Source organism: Exophiala spinifera (assembly GCF_000836115.1).
Source record: "Exophiala spinifera strain CBS 89968 unplaced genomic scaffold supercont1.6, whole genome shotgun sequence".
Lineage (NCBI taxonomy): Eukaryota > Fungi > Ascomycota > Eurotiomycetes > Chaetothyriales > Herpotrichiellaceae > Exophiala > Exophiala spinifera.
In genome coordinates, this window is record NW_015622518.1 from 1234936 (window position 1) to 1250168 (window position 15233).

The following is a 15233-nucleotide window of genomic DNA, read 5'->3' on the forward strand; positions in this document are numbered from 1 at the left end:
GTCCTTTCCAGACGAACACCCGTCAACCGTGCTAAATTCTCGCGTTCCTGACCCCGGCATGGGCATCTTCAGTATTTCAACCCAACCTCTCCATACTACCCTGCAGTCCTTGTAGACACTCCCTCAACTGCAGCACAAATGTCAGGACTGGTCCGGTCAGAGACCGGCATCCAAGCCGACGATGAATCCACCGAGCAGAGCATCCTCACGCGCATGGCGAGATTTCGAAAAAATCCTTTCAATTTTGCTCATGAGATCTCCTTGTTCGTGCGAGGAGTGGGATGGCGCAGCTATAATGACATTCTTGGCCAACCGGTCTTCTATCCAGGCTATACCGCAAACATCAAGGCTGCAACCATGAGCTCTCCCCTCCTGCGGCGGAAAGTGGTCGAATTGACAGAAATGCGACTGGAGAGAGAAGAGCAGGAAAACTACCTGGATCAAAGCAGTCCAACATATTTACAAGAGAGGGAGAAGCGCAGACATGAAATCACGTCTCAACTAATCGAGATCACGAGCAACATGGTGGATAACATGATATGCAAGATGGAGAGCAAGCCATACATCCGCGGCGCATTCTACATGACGACGCAGCTACTCACCCGAGCTTACAGTGCGATACATGTGTCCGAATCTGAAGTAAAGCGTCTACGTGAAATTGCAGCACAAGCAGCCAAGAAGAACCAATCGATCATCTTTCTCCCCCGACATACCAGCCACATCGATTACGTTACGTTACACTTGATATGCTATCGATTAGGACTGACGCTGCCAGTCGTTGTAGCTGGAGATAATCTCAACTTTCCACTGGTAGGTAATTTCTTGCAGAACTGTGGTGCCATGTGGATCAGGAGAAGCTTCAACGATGACCAGCTCTACGGTACTGTCGTACAGGCATACATTGACACCCTGATGCAAAAAGGGTATAATCTAGAGTGTTTCATCGAGGGGACACGAAGCAGAACAGGGAAGCTCCTTGGGCCTCGGTTCGGCATATTGAGCTTCCTCCTTGATTCGGTTTTATCCGGGAGGACAGACGACGCGTACATCTGCCCAGTGTCGCTGCAGTACGACAAAGTCATTGAGGTGGATTCATATGTTAATGAGCTGCTGGGAAAACCCAAGCAGAAGGAGAACCTGGCTGACTTCCTGTCTTCCTCCTCTGTTCTTTCGCTCAATCTAGGACGAGTAGACTGCAGGTTCCATGAGCCGTGGAGTCTGAAGCAATTCATTCAAGAACAGAAGCTGCGGCAAGACCAGCCAGGTTATGAGGACCTGAGTTCAAGTGCAGCGGACTCCAACTCCAGGATTCGGTTACTGAGGACCCTTGGCTACAAGGTGCTTTCCGACATCAATGCGGCTTCGGTCATCATGCCGACTGCTCTGGTTGGTACGGTTCTACTGACGCTTCGTGGTCGCGGTGTGGGCAAGACTGAGCTGATACGGCGTGTGGACTGGCTTTGCGCAAGAACAAAGGCAAACGGCGGAAAGGTGGCAGACTTTCATGGCATGCCGACAGCGTACGTGGTGGAAAGAGCTCTCGAGGTCTTAGGTCCCAAGTTGGTCGGCACAATTGATGGACTGGCAGAGGAAACATTCTACGCTGTGGATCGGTTCCAACTGTCATTCTACCGAAACATGACAATACACTTGTTCATTTCCGAATCGCTGATTGCAGCCTCAATATACACCAGGGTGAAACAGGGCGGCGGAAGCGCTAACCAAAGGATGAAGGAAACGGAGCTTATCGACAAGGTTACCTTCTTATCCCACTTGTTCAGAGGCGAATTCATTTTTCCTGCTGGGCAAGGCTTGCGACACAATCTGGAAGCAGCGATGCAAGGTCTTGTACGTGACGATGTGCTGTCAGTCTCTGGAGACGCCGAGCGGTGGGTCGGCTTGTCAGACAACGAACGCAAACTAGGTCGGGAGAACTTCGACTTCTACTGCTTTTTGATCTGGCCGTTTGTGGACGCAGCCTGGCTTGGTGCAGTCTCCTTGTTGGTCTTGGTCCCCCCAGTAGGCTCGACCACGACTTGGATCGATTTGACTCTGGCACAAAATACAGCTCAACTGGCCGGCAGAACGCTATACCACCAAGGTGATCTGTCATATTTCGAGGCTGTCAATAAGGAAGCCCTCAAAAATGCGTACAGTCGCTTCCAGGAGGAGGGCATCGTCCTCTTGAGCAAGAGCAAAGAATCAAAAGCCTCGACCATGATTCGACTTGCTCCAGAATGGATGCCAGAAAGAGATCCCACTACAGGCGACCTTACTGCGTCTGGCAAGTTATGGGATTTTATCGAGAGCATCGCTCTACATCGGCGAGAGGGGAAAAACCGACGAGATGGGGCAGCGGTCTCCAGGCGTGTTTTGTCCCTTGCTGCCACGTTGAACAAGCAAATCTTTGAAGAGGCCGAGTCGCCGACCAGTGAAGCGGTACAAGCTACTTCCAAAGGGCGAAAGAGGAGGTCCAAACTATGAAGATCCTCGAGCTGTCCCGGATTTGATCTCTTTTCATTAATCCGATGCCTCTACAATCGACACGATGAGTGGCAGTAGTGCTTCATTACAGTAGCAGATCGTCCAACTATCCATAAGCCCAGAGTGATATTTTCCGAACATGAAATATTGTCGAGAAACTAAGCAATCTGGTCGTTGATACCCACTTACAGCGTCGAAGGCGTCCAGTTGGAGACTGTCAAATGCGATTCTACCCTTTAGGATCGAGACTTGTGGTCCTCATGAGACCCGAGGCTCCGAGAGCGAGATTCGAAATGGGACATTTCCGGTTCCTCCACTCCATCCCACATCAAACAACCCCCCATCCACCTCTGGATTACTCGGTTCAGTTTAGCCTCCTCCGCATGTCCCACGGGGTTCGGCAAGTTCGTCGACCCATGCTTTCGCCCACAAAGTTCTCTCGAATTCACCAAAAGGTCGAGCAGCCCAGATCACTTTCTTTCCTCCGACCGACTCTGTATACCATTCTTTCAGTTTCAACATGCAGAACTGGACTTGCTCTGAGACGGGCTGCAACAGGACTTTCCGCAGAAAGTACCATCTGACTCGCCATGAACAAACCAATCATAAACGGATCCGGCCGTTTACTTGTTTTTCATGTGGGAGACCCTTCTCAAGGAAGTAAGTCTTTGAAACACAGAACTCCCTCGATATTCCATCTAGGATGATACTAATCTTCCATCTCAAGGGACGCGTTGTTCCGCCATGGGCGTCTGTACCGCCACGCAACCACTGGCATAGCGAGGAAGAGGAAACCAGAGACTGCATGTCTCATCTGCCAGTCCCAGGAGATTGAATGCGATGGGAATTCTCCTTGCTCCGGTTGTGCCGAGTCTCGGTCTGAATGTGTCAAACCGCACCACGACCCACAGGGCTTGACGGCGGCGGAAAATGAACCCGTTCAATCTAGGGGCGGGATTGATCGAAAGTTGTCAATGTCGGATGAGGATGATGGCCAAACGCATGATGCCATGTCGACCATCTCGGACAGATCTTCTAAGACCTTGTCCACGATTTCTCCGAACTCCCAAACCCTCCAAGATGCTTTTTCTATCGAGCAGAGGACAGCCAGAATATGGCAATTTGGCAACCTGGAAGCATTGAACCTCTACCAGATATCCAGGCGGGATAACGAACACGCGCTGATATCTTCGGATCACGAAGATACTGCGGCAGAGCGTCTAGATGATTCGCTTACGATTACGACCAATGGCGCGCTTCATACTAACAAGACAAATGAGCTCGACATGTTCGAGCAGAATGAAGAAAGCCATGGTATTGTCAGCACAGTGGATTTAGAGCCGAAGAAGCCCACTGCAATGCCCTACCCCAAAACTCGAAAGGCGACAACTCAGATGTGGTGTCCATCTTACCTACTACGCAGTTTTTCACCACGGACCCTACGCAAACTTTAGGTTCACAAGCGTCGGAATGTCTGAGCCCCAGCCTGATAAACTCACCCATCAACACGAACATAAATATAGACGAGTTTACGACACTGGCGGAGCATTTGGATATAATCAAATGCATCTTGACGAACTCCAACATTGACCTTTATTTCAAGCACTGGCATGCCAGATGGCCACTGCTGCACGCACCTTCTCAAGGCAGTGAGGACGTACCGCTGGGATTACAGTGTTCGATGGCATTATTGGGATCAATGTTGAAAAACGGCGGTCACGTTTCCGACGAAGCTAAACAACTGCATGATTGTCTCTGGAATGATCTAATGCAAAAGATACCATTGGTGAGCGCCTCCGAGTACATCATGGATGCTGCATCAGTCCACTGACAATCTATTTACAACACGCAGTGTATGACCGGAAAGTCCTGCTTACCGCTCTATCAACAAGCTATCCTTAACATTCTTCTTGCGATGCTCATTGGAGTATGTGAACATTTGCAACTAGGACGTTGATATCGAGCATAAGCTGACTACGCGCTCAGGAAACCCCTCTGCTCAGGAACGCCTACCTTCTTCTAAACACACTTGTTTCTACGCTCCGCCTCAATGGATCCTTTTCGTTTGCAAACATCGTCGCGCGATACAGTGACATAGCTCCATCAAGAAAGAATTGGATCCAGAGAGGACTTGTCGTCCAGTAAGGGACTCCCCGCTAGCCTTTTATGCTTACTGACTGTTGACCTCAATAGACTCATATACAGTTGCTTCCGACTTGGATGTCACCTCAGCTTGATTCTGGACCTGCCACCGTTACTCAGATTTGAGGAGATTAACGTGCCATTTCCCCCGACTAACGCTGCTTGGGATGCGCCCGACTCGGATTGGGTTTCAGCCCTTGCCAACGAACCACCTCATCGCGCCCATGGGCCTTTCAATTTCTTGTGTTCACTTGCAATGTCTCGCCTGACGGCGGTCGATCGGCTGAAGTTACCGGGCTTCTTTACGCCTCAGGATTTCGAACTTGGCATGTGCGGAATGCAGTCACGGCTGTGGGAAGAGACCCAATGTCAGAACATCAGCGCGAAACTCGCCTTGGCGCACACAAAGTACGAAATCGACGAGGCCGATGAGCAAGCTTCGGGGTATAACCAGAGCTGGCCTGTGCTGATGGGAATCTGGCGCGTCACCATGGAGCAGTTTAGGCAGGCCGGCTTCCACCGTTCAAGCCCCGAATGTGAGAAGGAAGCCTACATCAGCGGCATGACACTCCACCATGCCGGTTTGATCCGCGTCTATTCCGACCTTCCCCTGATCCGACAACTTGTTCAGGGTCTTTGTGACGGCAGTTCTCCAGCTCAAGCTCAATACATTCGGCAATTGGAAGTCCAGGTGCAACAATGGGCCAGATCCCACGGGGTGAAAGAAGCATTGTGGCACGCAGCACAGATTGTATTACTTCTTGACAAGGAGATACAGGGTACAGACTCCTCGGAACCATCTACCATCAGCTTCGTGGCGACAGAATGTTTGTTCAGAGCCGCTCTGGCCATCTGGGCATACTCCCGGTCGAACATGATCTGCGACTTGTGTGGACCGGCGGCCGCGGTACCCCAAGACCTGCATGGCCGACCTTACTCGACGCGCGATCGGGAACAGTTTGAGCTCACGACGTTGAGTGACAACTCGAAACGGTACGAATCGTGGTTGAGAAGGGGAGGTCGGTCATCGATTGAAGGTGTACTTGTCTGCTCTTGCAACATGCCTCGTTTGGTGAACAGGTGCTGTGACCTTCTTTCCAAATGTGCCGTGATCCCAGGCGGGTGCGACAGATATGTCAATGTACTGAAGATTTTGGTTCTTCACCCCTAGATAAGTAGATGGCTACCCTGGGTAAGCAGCATACCGTTTACAAGTGAGGTGGATGTACTCTTGGATACATACCTACACAAGTGTACCTACCAAGAGTTCTCTTCCAGAGTAGTAAACTACAGGTTTGAAAAGTGAACTGTGTTTGTTTGTTGACGCATCAAGGCTGCATACATCTGAGATAGATACTAGCTAGGTAGGTTAGTTAGTTAGCCCACCACCGCCCGGGTCAGTCAGGTATCATCCATCAATCAGGGTACGTCGGCAGTTCACTCCGTAGCAGGTGGGTGTCTCATACTGAGATATAGAACTGTAGCTGGGGACACTTTTGTACATGACGATGGCGCCATTATACTGTACCTTGACTACTGTTACGCCTGCGGCTATTGCTACTTACTACTTAAGTTAGCGACTGGAGACAGATAAAGCGTCTCAAAGTTCGGTTTTTATTTTCATCTCCAAGGAAACAACAAAAAAAGTCCAGAATAGATAGCATCGTGATTGAGTTTTTGATTTCAATTCAATTCATGTGTATTAGCTATTACTATCCTAAACTTGCAGTTTGCATTCGCACCTGGCCATCAACACCGTTCCGTGTCAGAGTAGACCGGACCACGGGAATCCGGGGGCCAGTATGTCTTCAACAACGGGGACAGGTGCTTCCAGTTTTTCACATTGGAAAGACGAACGAAAAGGGACTAATAAGCCCTCGTCGTCTCCCTCTGCCAAGGTTTTCTCTCTTTCTGTTCATCCAGTAGACGCTTTGCATTTGGGGGGGTATCTCTCTTCGTTAAGAACAAGACTTGCCGAAGTGGGTATCTGGTACTCGAAAATGCATCAACCAAGAAAAAGCACAACAAAAACAATCAGTCAACCAATCTAATGGTGATCGGGGTATCCTGGAAAAACCAACAAAAACAACAATGACGGAATGAGTGGTGTCCGAGTTTGTCGTCAATCAGTGCAGTGATCCTGAGAGATCAATTTCTCAGAGCGAACAGCGGTTGCAGTTGCAGATGTAGACGCCAACTCGGGACGTGACTCTGTCTCACCATGTCGTGCCACCTCCAACGACGAGGCCAGAGGGACGAGAAGGGCTGCGGGGAGGTATCGGCGGAGGGCTGTACGTGTTCTCGTCCCACCACTTCTCAAACTCAACTGGACTTGCTGCTCGAGACAGTCGAGACGGATGTGACAGAGAGGTGCGTGGAGTTTTGTCTCTGGCCTCGTCGGACCTTCAAGCAGTTGCCTTGACTTCAGGAGCCGCAGCAGGGACGGCAGGCTCAGGCTTGTCGGCGACGAGGTCCGATGGGACAACATCGCCCTTGATCTCAGTTTCGGCCGTCTCAGGGACCGCTGCTGGAGCCTCGGTGGTCTCCTCGGCGGTGGGGGCTTGCTCAGGAGCCTTCTCCTTCTCCTTGGGGCCCTCAGACTTCACCGCCTTACTAGCACGGCGGACGAGGTTGCCAATGAACTTGGCCGGAGTGGGAGACTTCTCTCGCTTGGGCTCCTCAGCGCCCTCCTCAGCATCGCTGGCCGTCTCGCGCTTCTTGTTGAAGAAGAGAGAAGTGCGGCGCTTGTTGTCACGAGCTGGGCGCTCTTCCTTGGCGGCAGGCGCCTCGGTGGCTGGCTCGGCGACAGCGGTCTCAGTCGCTGGTTCTGCGCTGGCAGCAGGAACAGGATCCTTGGCAACAGCCTCATCGGCCTTCTCCTCTTTGGTTTCTTCCTTGGCCTCTTCCTTGTGTTCCTTCTTGCCCTCCAGCTTGGCTTCGGTCTTCTTGATGAAGCCTAGCAAGCCGCCCTTCTTCTCGGTCTTGGGGGCGGAGGATTCTGGAGTAACGGCTGCGGGTTCCTTGGTAGCTTCTTCGGCAGGAGTCTCGACGGCGTCGACAGGAGCGGTGACTGCTGCAGTGTCAATGGGCTTGTTCTCAATTGGCTCCTCCAGCTTGGGGGCGGTTTCGGAAACGGGAGGAACATCAGTGCTTCCAGTGGCCTCCTTCTCGGTCTTCTCGGTGGTAGGGCTGGTCACGTTCTTCTTGAACAGGGTTCCGAAGACAGAGGCGCGCTTGTTCTTCTTCTCGGTGGGAGCAGCAACTTCTTCCTTCTCCTCTTTCTTGTCAGTGGAGGCGGCAACCGCAGGCACTGTACATATGTTAGCTTGAAATAAATACCTTCCAGAACCGAGGTACACTCACCAGGAGCGACCGCAGCAGCCTCACCAGCCTCGCTGGGCTCTTCGGTAGCTTTGGCTTCCTCCTTTGCCTCGGCCTCTTCTTTCTTCTCCTCTTTCATCTCCTTCTTCTCAGCATGCTCCTCCTTCTTCCCGATGAGGGAACCGAAGATGCTGCCTCGCTTGCGTGACTGAGAGCGCTCCTTGAGTTCCTTCTTGGGTTCCTCGGGGGTTTCGGTTGAAGGGCTGGTGCTCTCGGCAGCAGGAGTGGTCGCGGCAGCGGTGGCCGCGTTGACTTCAAGGGACTTCTTGGGCTCCTTAGACTTGGAACGGGTTGAAGCGGCGGCGATGACGGCAGGTTTAGCTGGAGTTGCATTAGCCGTCGATCATGGGCGGCACAACATGGGTCTCCACAAGTGTGGACAACTTACAGTATTCCTCGACGCTCTTCTTGTAGCTTTCACGTCCGGTGATCTCTTCCTTTAGAGCCTTGGCTTCCTCGACCGCCTTCTCAACAGCGACGACCCAGCTATCACGCTCCTCGGCCTTGGTGGCTTCAAAGCGGTGTTGGTGGCTGCCAGCCTTGAAGGAAAATTGGTTGAAGCCCTCCTTCGTGACGTTGGAGGCATCGGCCTAGTTCGATGTCAGTTGGTGGTGCAATACACGACAGGTACAATGCCTACCAGGTTGATGATGCCGACTGGGGAAGCCTTGTCCTCGGCACGCTTGGCGAAGAAGAGCAATCCCTTGCCAGTCTCACGAGCCCAGGACGCAGATGCGTGCTTTGCGTCGGCCTTCTCAGAGCGCAGGAAAGTGGCCAGGGATTCTGGCGTTGATGCTTCCTCAGAGAACCAGAAGAAGTGCTTTGTGTAGAAGAATCTCCTGTCAGGCTTGCGTTAGCTCTTACTTCGGTCAACCACGCAATCATTCTTTCACGGTCACCTACTTCAATGATGTTGGCTCCTTGTACCCGAGGACGCCCTCTGAAGCTGGAACAGCCGTGACGACCGTCTCATCCTTCTTCAGTTCCTCCGTCGCTGGTGCCGCCTCGGTGGTCTCGTCAGCGGGTGCTGCAGGAATGGCTTCGGCAGCAGGCTCAGCAGGGGCGGTCGATGGTTCAACAGGTGTTTCTGGCAGAGTCTTCGTGGTGGGCTCGACGACAGGCGTCTCCTCGACCGGCTTGGGGGCTTCGACAGACATGTTTGGTGATATTACGGCGGAATAATAGGTAGGAAAACGGCGGATGGAAAGTTCTCTTGAATGAAGATTAAAATGGTGAACTGCGGTGAGGGAGTGTCAAGAAGAGACGAAACACGTGTGAAGACGGTGTGTCTGAAGGCTGGAAGTGAAGCACGGCTTGGGTATTTTTGAGTACCACAGGGAGGCGCGTGTCCAATAAATGTGAAGAGAGGATGATTGGAAGAGTGGAAAGCAGCAGACCAGGGACTGCAGATTAGAAGTATGATTGAGCAAGGAGGAAAGGGATTGGGGTGTTTCGAGAGGAGAGCGAGATTATCATATGAGACCAAGATTTTTCTGTTGTTTGGGGCCTGTAAAGGGTTCGCTGGCGTTGTCCAGTCGAAGGCGCCTTTTAGCAGCCCAGGGAGATTGAGAGGCGCGCTAGGCAGCCCGTCTAGGCGTCGCAGCCACTCAGCGTTAAGGGCTACCGGCACCCACAGGCGCTAAGCGCCCCCGCCGGCTCTAACTAAAACTAGACCTCAAACACCTGCTCTGTGCTCCACCGCGCCTCGTCGAGCCCGCCGTCGATAGCCACAGCAACACAAGCATGGCCCAGCTGATCACCGACCGCATCTCGCTTGTCAGAACATGCTCGAATCGACTCGAACAGCCATCTTGTCGCACGGAGTTACGCCATGAGCTTCGACCTTGGTGCCGCGAAACCCATCCCACTTGGACGGCTACCAAGAGGCGGTCAATCCGACATGATTGCCCGCTACGAAGTATGTACGGAGTAGAGACTCCTCGATCTCCCGCTGAAGGCAGTCAAAAAGTATTGCCGTCTCACCGGTCACCGAAGTAATAGGTATCTAAGCTGACCGACACTTCGTTCCGGACGCCATACGGAGAATATTCCCACGGAGAATCCGTTGCTTCTACGGCATCTCTCTCTCTCTATGTCTCTCTCTCGCTCGCTCTCTCTCTTTCAAGCGCCAACTCGTTATCGCAAAGTCGCAGGTCACTACCGTATTGGTGAAGACGATCCCCGGCATGTTCGAGGATCCCCTTTGCACGCATGCACGCTTGCCCAGGATGGCTATGCACGAGAAGCTCGCTCGACCCCTCTTTCCTGCGTGAAAGGAAATGCTTGCGATAGCCCATCTGACCACAAGGCAAACCCGGTCTCAAGAAAGACGGCTGATGTCTGGGTCATGCGACACTCATCGGTGCGGCCTGCGAAAATGACGTGCGCGTCTGCATGCATGCATAGCCCGGCAGGACGGACATGAAACCACGAATCACGGCCAACATCACTCTTGGTGATGGAGGAACTAGTCATCGTCGAGAGAAACTGTCACCGTGTTATTAGAAAAAAGTACGGAGTATGCAATCGTCGCCTTCAATCACGAAAAGTAAGCGACGACGCAGGCTGCCTGAATCATCCCGTCTTCCTCCCATGGATCCAACCAAGAAGATGTTGGAATCATGGATTACTGTACATTTTTGGCTCCCGTTCGGCCTCAGCAGCCTCACCACAAAACCCTCGTTTCGCATTCGCATTCGCATTTTGGCGCCATCATCGCACCATTTTTTGCAAAACGTGTAGCAGCCTGTACAGTCATAATTATTGTCGCCCGTATCGAAATACTCCGGTATGCGTAAAGTCAACTTCTATTTCTGCCGATGCTCGCCTCCTTTACCTGAAGGCTGGCTAACACGACAAGAGACTTTTTTTGGTTGACGGTCCAGCGGTGGATATGACATGGACCCATAACTGCATTTTATTTATCCGTAGGTCGGACTGGGCTTTAGTTTTTTTTTCTTCCCTCGCTGGCTTCTCCATCGAAATATGCGCCGTCGATCTCCTTTACCCTACGTGGATCTCGTAGATGTGTCGTCCCATCTGCTCTGACTGGGTCCCTTTCAAATCGAGGATCGATCCGCCTCTGCATTTGGGCCTTCAGACGGCCCCCCTAACAGAAATACTGTAACAATGCGCCAGCCAATGCCACTGGCACCCATCAAATCGTCACAGTATGTATTCTGATGACACGATCAGCGATGGGATGCCATCGTTTCAATAATCAACGATCCTTCCTGTGAGGGGGCCCAACCGGAGCCAAGAAGAGACTTGTCTCGGTTTAGAATTTGAGGACAGTTTGCTTGATGTCGGGTCGCGGGTCATATTATTATGCTATCCAAAGCCTCAACATCCCTCGTTTGCACTCTCGTCGGACGCCCAGGGATTGATTAATCAATCAGCGCAGGGGAGAGGGCAAATGTTCCTTCAACAATAGCCCCCAAAAAAAAGTCCAAACTCCACTTGTTACAGCACCCATAACGCTTGCTGCATGACCCAGTCATTCCCAGACCCGCCAGCATGTGACAAAAGCCGTGGAAACAGAATAGAAACATGACACCCCGTGCACTTTGGGGTCATTTTAGTCATCCAAAATATCTAACTATACAGTATCGTCTCGCCGTGGTGTCCTCATCTCATCTGGAACTCATGTTGAAATGCTTTCGCAAGCCGGGAATCCGAGTCAAAAAAAGACCGATTACATTCGTCATCAAACAATATACCACTCGAGCCACCTCGGCCATATGAAATATCCAAACACAACATATATCAGACTTGAGGCGAGTGGAAGGTTACTATTCTTGCCGCGATCAACCAGCGGTGGTCAGGATGTAGGATGTAATCGCATCCATTCTCTCCTTGGTGAGTTTGAGACTGATGATCAGCAATTCTCGTGCGACGTCGGGATCTCGTGCTTGCATCTCGTGCCATCGTTGTTCATCCAGCAACCACAGAACGCAATCCTTTTCCGCGACCATGGTCGCGGTCCGTGTCGTCTGCGAGAAGAATGGGAGTTCGCCACAAGGCCTGCCTGCCACGATGAGTTCAGAGTACTTCCCTTGCGGGAGGTCATAATCCGCCCGCAGCAATCCTTCCTCTAGCATGTAAAATGCTGAAGCTCGGTCTCCTACACGGAAGAGTACCGAGCCTTGAGGCCAGGTGGCTCTTTCAAAGTAACCCATCGCACGGAACCAGAAATCTTCAGTCTTGTCGGATACATCTGCGAAAATATGCAACAAGAGAGGTAGCGGCTGCTTAAAAGATTGCCACTTGTGCACGCTCGTAGTATCTTCATCGAGAGTGGTCTGCGCGACCTGATGGAGTAGGTTCCGACGAGGGGAGCTACCCATAAACTCAGCCTTGTAGGATTGTGAAAGCTCCTGACTTGCTCGGTTGCGTGGGACGTCGAGATGCGAGGCACTACGTCTAGTGCGACGATGCTCCTGTTGACGATACAAGGCCGTCAACAACTCGTTTTCGCAATGCACGAGCGCATCGTTGAGATCTGCGAAAATTTCCACCTCTGAATCTTCTGCGAACAGCCCAACATTCCGCAGGGCTTGTCCCACCTCACCCTCGACATCCAACCCACTGATGATAAATCGAACTGCACGTTTCTGCAACAATCTATTGATGCGGGTGAACGCTTCGGCGGCTGAGAAGTCGATACCGTTGATCTGTCCCATGTCCAAAATCAAAAATCGTAGAGGGCGGTCTCTGAAGGCATCGTCGGCCAGAAGTGCTCGTATGCGATTCTCTACTCCCACAATGGTGCCGAAGAAGAGAAAGCCTGCCAGTTTCAGGAGGAAGATCTGCTGGCCAGTCTCCTTGAGGAATTTCAGCTGGACCGGTGGCCTCCGGACAAGAGATTTTGCCACCTGGCCGGAGTATGTTGCTCGTATGGCCGTCCTGCGTGAGGTCTGCACGACAAAGCTGACAGCTGCAAGAAGTATACCCACCAAGATGCCCACCACAAAGTCCCAGACACCCATCGTGACCACAATGATCACAATGGTGGCGTATTCCAGTTTGTGCACCTTACCCCAAGTCCCAACAAGGGCTTCTTCAAGCAGTTCGATGCCCAAGAGGAAAATCAATGCCCCGACTACCATGATAGGGATGTAACCAATGATGGTGGGCCCAGCCAAGAGAACTCCAAAGGTGGCAGCTGCAAGCATCAGCCCTGCGAGCCGATCGCTGCCTCCACTGTCCATAAAGAGCAGGCTGTTTGTGTATACGAGATAGTTTTGCACACTGCCAAACAGCCCACTGATACAGTTGGAGACACCGTGGGCGATAAGTTCTCGATCGACATCCAGGTTGTCCTCGCCCGTGGAAATGCCCAATGCTGGCACGTTGATCGGCACATGTAAAATACCGAAGAATGTCAGGGCAAACATGGCGGGAATGGTGTCGGCTAAAGCACCCCAATGGACCGCCTTGAGATCGTAGAGCGTGTAGAAGTGGTACCAAGGATTCCCAGCCGGTGGTGGGTCAAACACCCATCCCTGAGAATGGAATGTGTCCATGGGGATCCCCAGAGCGAATTTGAAAAAGTAGAAGATAGCAGCCACCGAAATGAAATAACCGCCCACCAAAAGATTGGACTTTACAAAGCGTTGTACAACGAGCAGAACAATGGCAAGCAACAATGGGATAGTCCAGAGGAGAATTGTGTCTCCCCTGAGCAGTTGTTTGACGGTGTCAAGGTTGTACTCGAGATTTCCTGCTAAACGGGCAGAGACTTCGACGCCGGTTGCAACCAGGAACCAGCCCACACCACCAATGCAGCCGATGAGGATATGTCGCGGGAAAAATCCAATCAGAGACCCTAGCCTGCACGCACCCATCAGGAAAAAGACAGCGCCGGTAAGGACGGCACTGATCGAAAAGGACAATATAGTGGTGGCCAACACGGATTTTGGGTTCTCCTCGCCAACCTTACTCAGTATCGTGAACGCCATTTTGTGAAAGAAGGGGACGACCTCGATCATTTCTGATCCAATGCCGCCTCGAAAGATCGACCCACCCGAGGAGTAGACGACCTGTGCCACAATGGTGCTGACATAGAACATGGATATACCATCGGATCCCAGGCTTTCGAAGACTGCGTGGCCCAAAGGGAAGAGAATCATGCCGTAAGACAAGGCATCCAATATATTTAGTAGCAGGCCCAAGAAGACGGCTGGCAAGAGACTGGCCGGATGGACTACGACCTCTCGATATATCGTGCGTGGGTTCCAGGCCTTTGGGTGAGAGAGCAGATACAGACACGACCGTGCTCGTGCAACTGAGCTGTGCCATTTTTGTTGCAGACGTCGATGGTGTGTCTTCTGGCTTTCAATGTCACTGAGCTCTCCATACTGTACCGAACTCTTCCGATCTCCGAGCAGCGCGGTCTGCTCGTCGGGCGGGGAGACCCTGGCCATACTCGAAGAAGCTGCTGGATCTTCGTGAGATCCCTGTAGACCGTTCTGATGTTGATGTTCCACCTCGTCTTGCTCAGCGTAATTTTGTATCAACATCGTCAGACCGGACTGAGTTGCTTCATCAGCCACCATCTCATCAGAGCCTTGCGGTGAGACGGGCTCAGAGACTTCCTCAATAACATCAGGGTGGCCGTCATCAGAGTAAGATGCGTCGCTCCGAGGGGAGCTTCCTAGGAACGAGATATTGTCAGAGACAGCAATCGCAGCCAGCTCCGCAGTTTGGTCTTTGAGGTCAGCGGAAGAGGAGTACTGGGCGGGATCCAGCTGGCCATGGAAGGACCGACGAAAGAAGGACCGTGCCGGTGTCCTGGAGGCTGGCTGGCTAGATGCAGAGCTGGCTCTACTCCGTCGTGTAGTATGAGGCCGATCCGAGACGGCCAGAGGGCTGCTCTCCTCTATACTTCGATCGCTCTGAGAAGCCCTCGAAGGAGAGGCAGGCATCGGGCTCGGCCGAGCTTTTGAAAAGTTCGAGCTGTGGCGAGCGAGTTGCTTGCCAGGGCCGGTTGTCGACATTTTGCAGGCTCATAAGCTTATTATCATGTCCTCCACTGAGGCCGCGAATACCACAACACCAGCTCTTACGGGAGGCGTCGAGGGGAACCTCTAAATGTGGGCCATCGTGTGTGCTTCGAGTGACGCGAGAGGAGCCGGGGATGAGGGAATCGACGCCGTAGCGAGAAGAACGTTTCGGGAGTGAGGGAGGACCCGGTTAAGGGTGCGAGCACAAGAGAACGACGCGGG

General features: G+C 52.3%; 4 protein-coding genes across 4 annotated transcripts; 2 read left to right on the plus strand and 2 right to left on the minus strand.

Annotated features, from left to right (window-relative positions):
• Positions 1–138: 138 nt before the first annotated feature.
• PV08_08361 (uncharacterized protein) lies at positions 139–2484 on the plus strand (the record flags this gene model as incomplete). Its single annotated transcript, XM_016382687.1, has 1 exon — positions 139–2484. One exon carries the CDS (start codon positions 139–141, stop codon positions 2482–2484), a length of 2346 nt encoding a protein of 781 aa, XP_016233390.1.
• Positions 2485–3458: 974 nt separating this feature from the next.
• PV08_08362 (uncharacterized protein) lies at positions 3459–5797 on the plus strand (the record flags this gene model as incomplete). The annotated part of the gene is made up of 5 exons (XM_016382688.1): positions 3459–3803; positions 3908–4270; positions 4337–4411; positions 4471–4625; positions 4678–5797. 5 exons carry the CDS (start codon positions 3459–3461, stop codon positions 5795–5797), a joined length of 2058 nt encoding a protein of 685 aa, XP_016233391.1.
• Positions 5798–7031: 1234 nt separating this feature from the next.
• PV08_08363 (uncharacterized protein) lies at positions 7032–9164 on the minus strand (the record flags this gene model as incomplete). Its single annotated transcript, XM_016382689.1, has 5 exons — positions 7032–7936; positions 7990–8328; positions 8396–8597; positions 8648–8846; positions 8911–9164. 5 exons carry the CDS (start codon positions 9162–9164, stop codon positions 7032–7034), a joined length of 1899 nt encoding a protein of 632 aa, XP_016233392.1.
• Positions 9165–11813: 2649 nt separating this feature from the next.
• PV08_08364 (uncharacterized protein) lies at positions 11814–15005 on the minus strand (the record flags this gene model as incomplete). Its single annotated transcript, XM_016382690.1, has 1 exon — positions 11814–15005. The coding sequence occupies one exon, from the start codon at positions 15003–15005 to the stop codon at positions 11814–11816; it is 3192 nt and encodes a 1063-aa protein (XP_016233393.1).
• Positions 15006–15233: the final 228 nt, after the last annotated feature.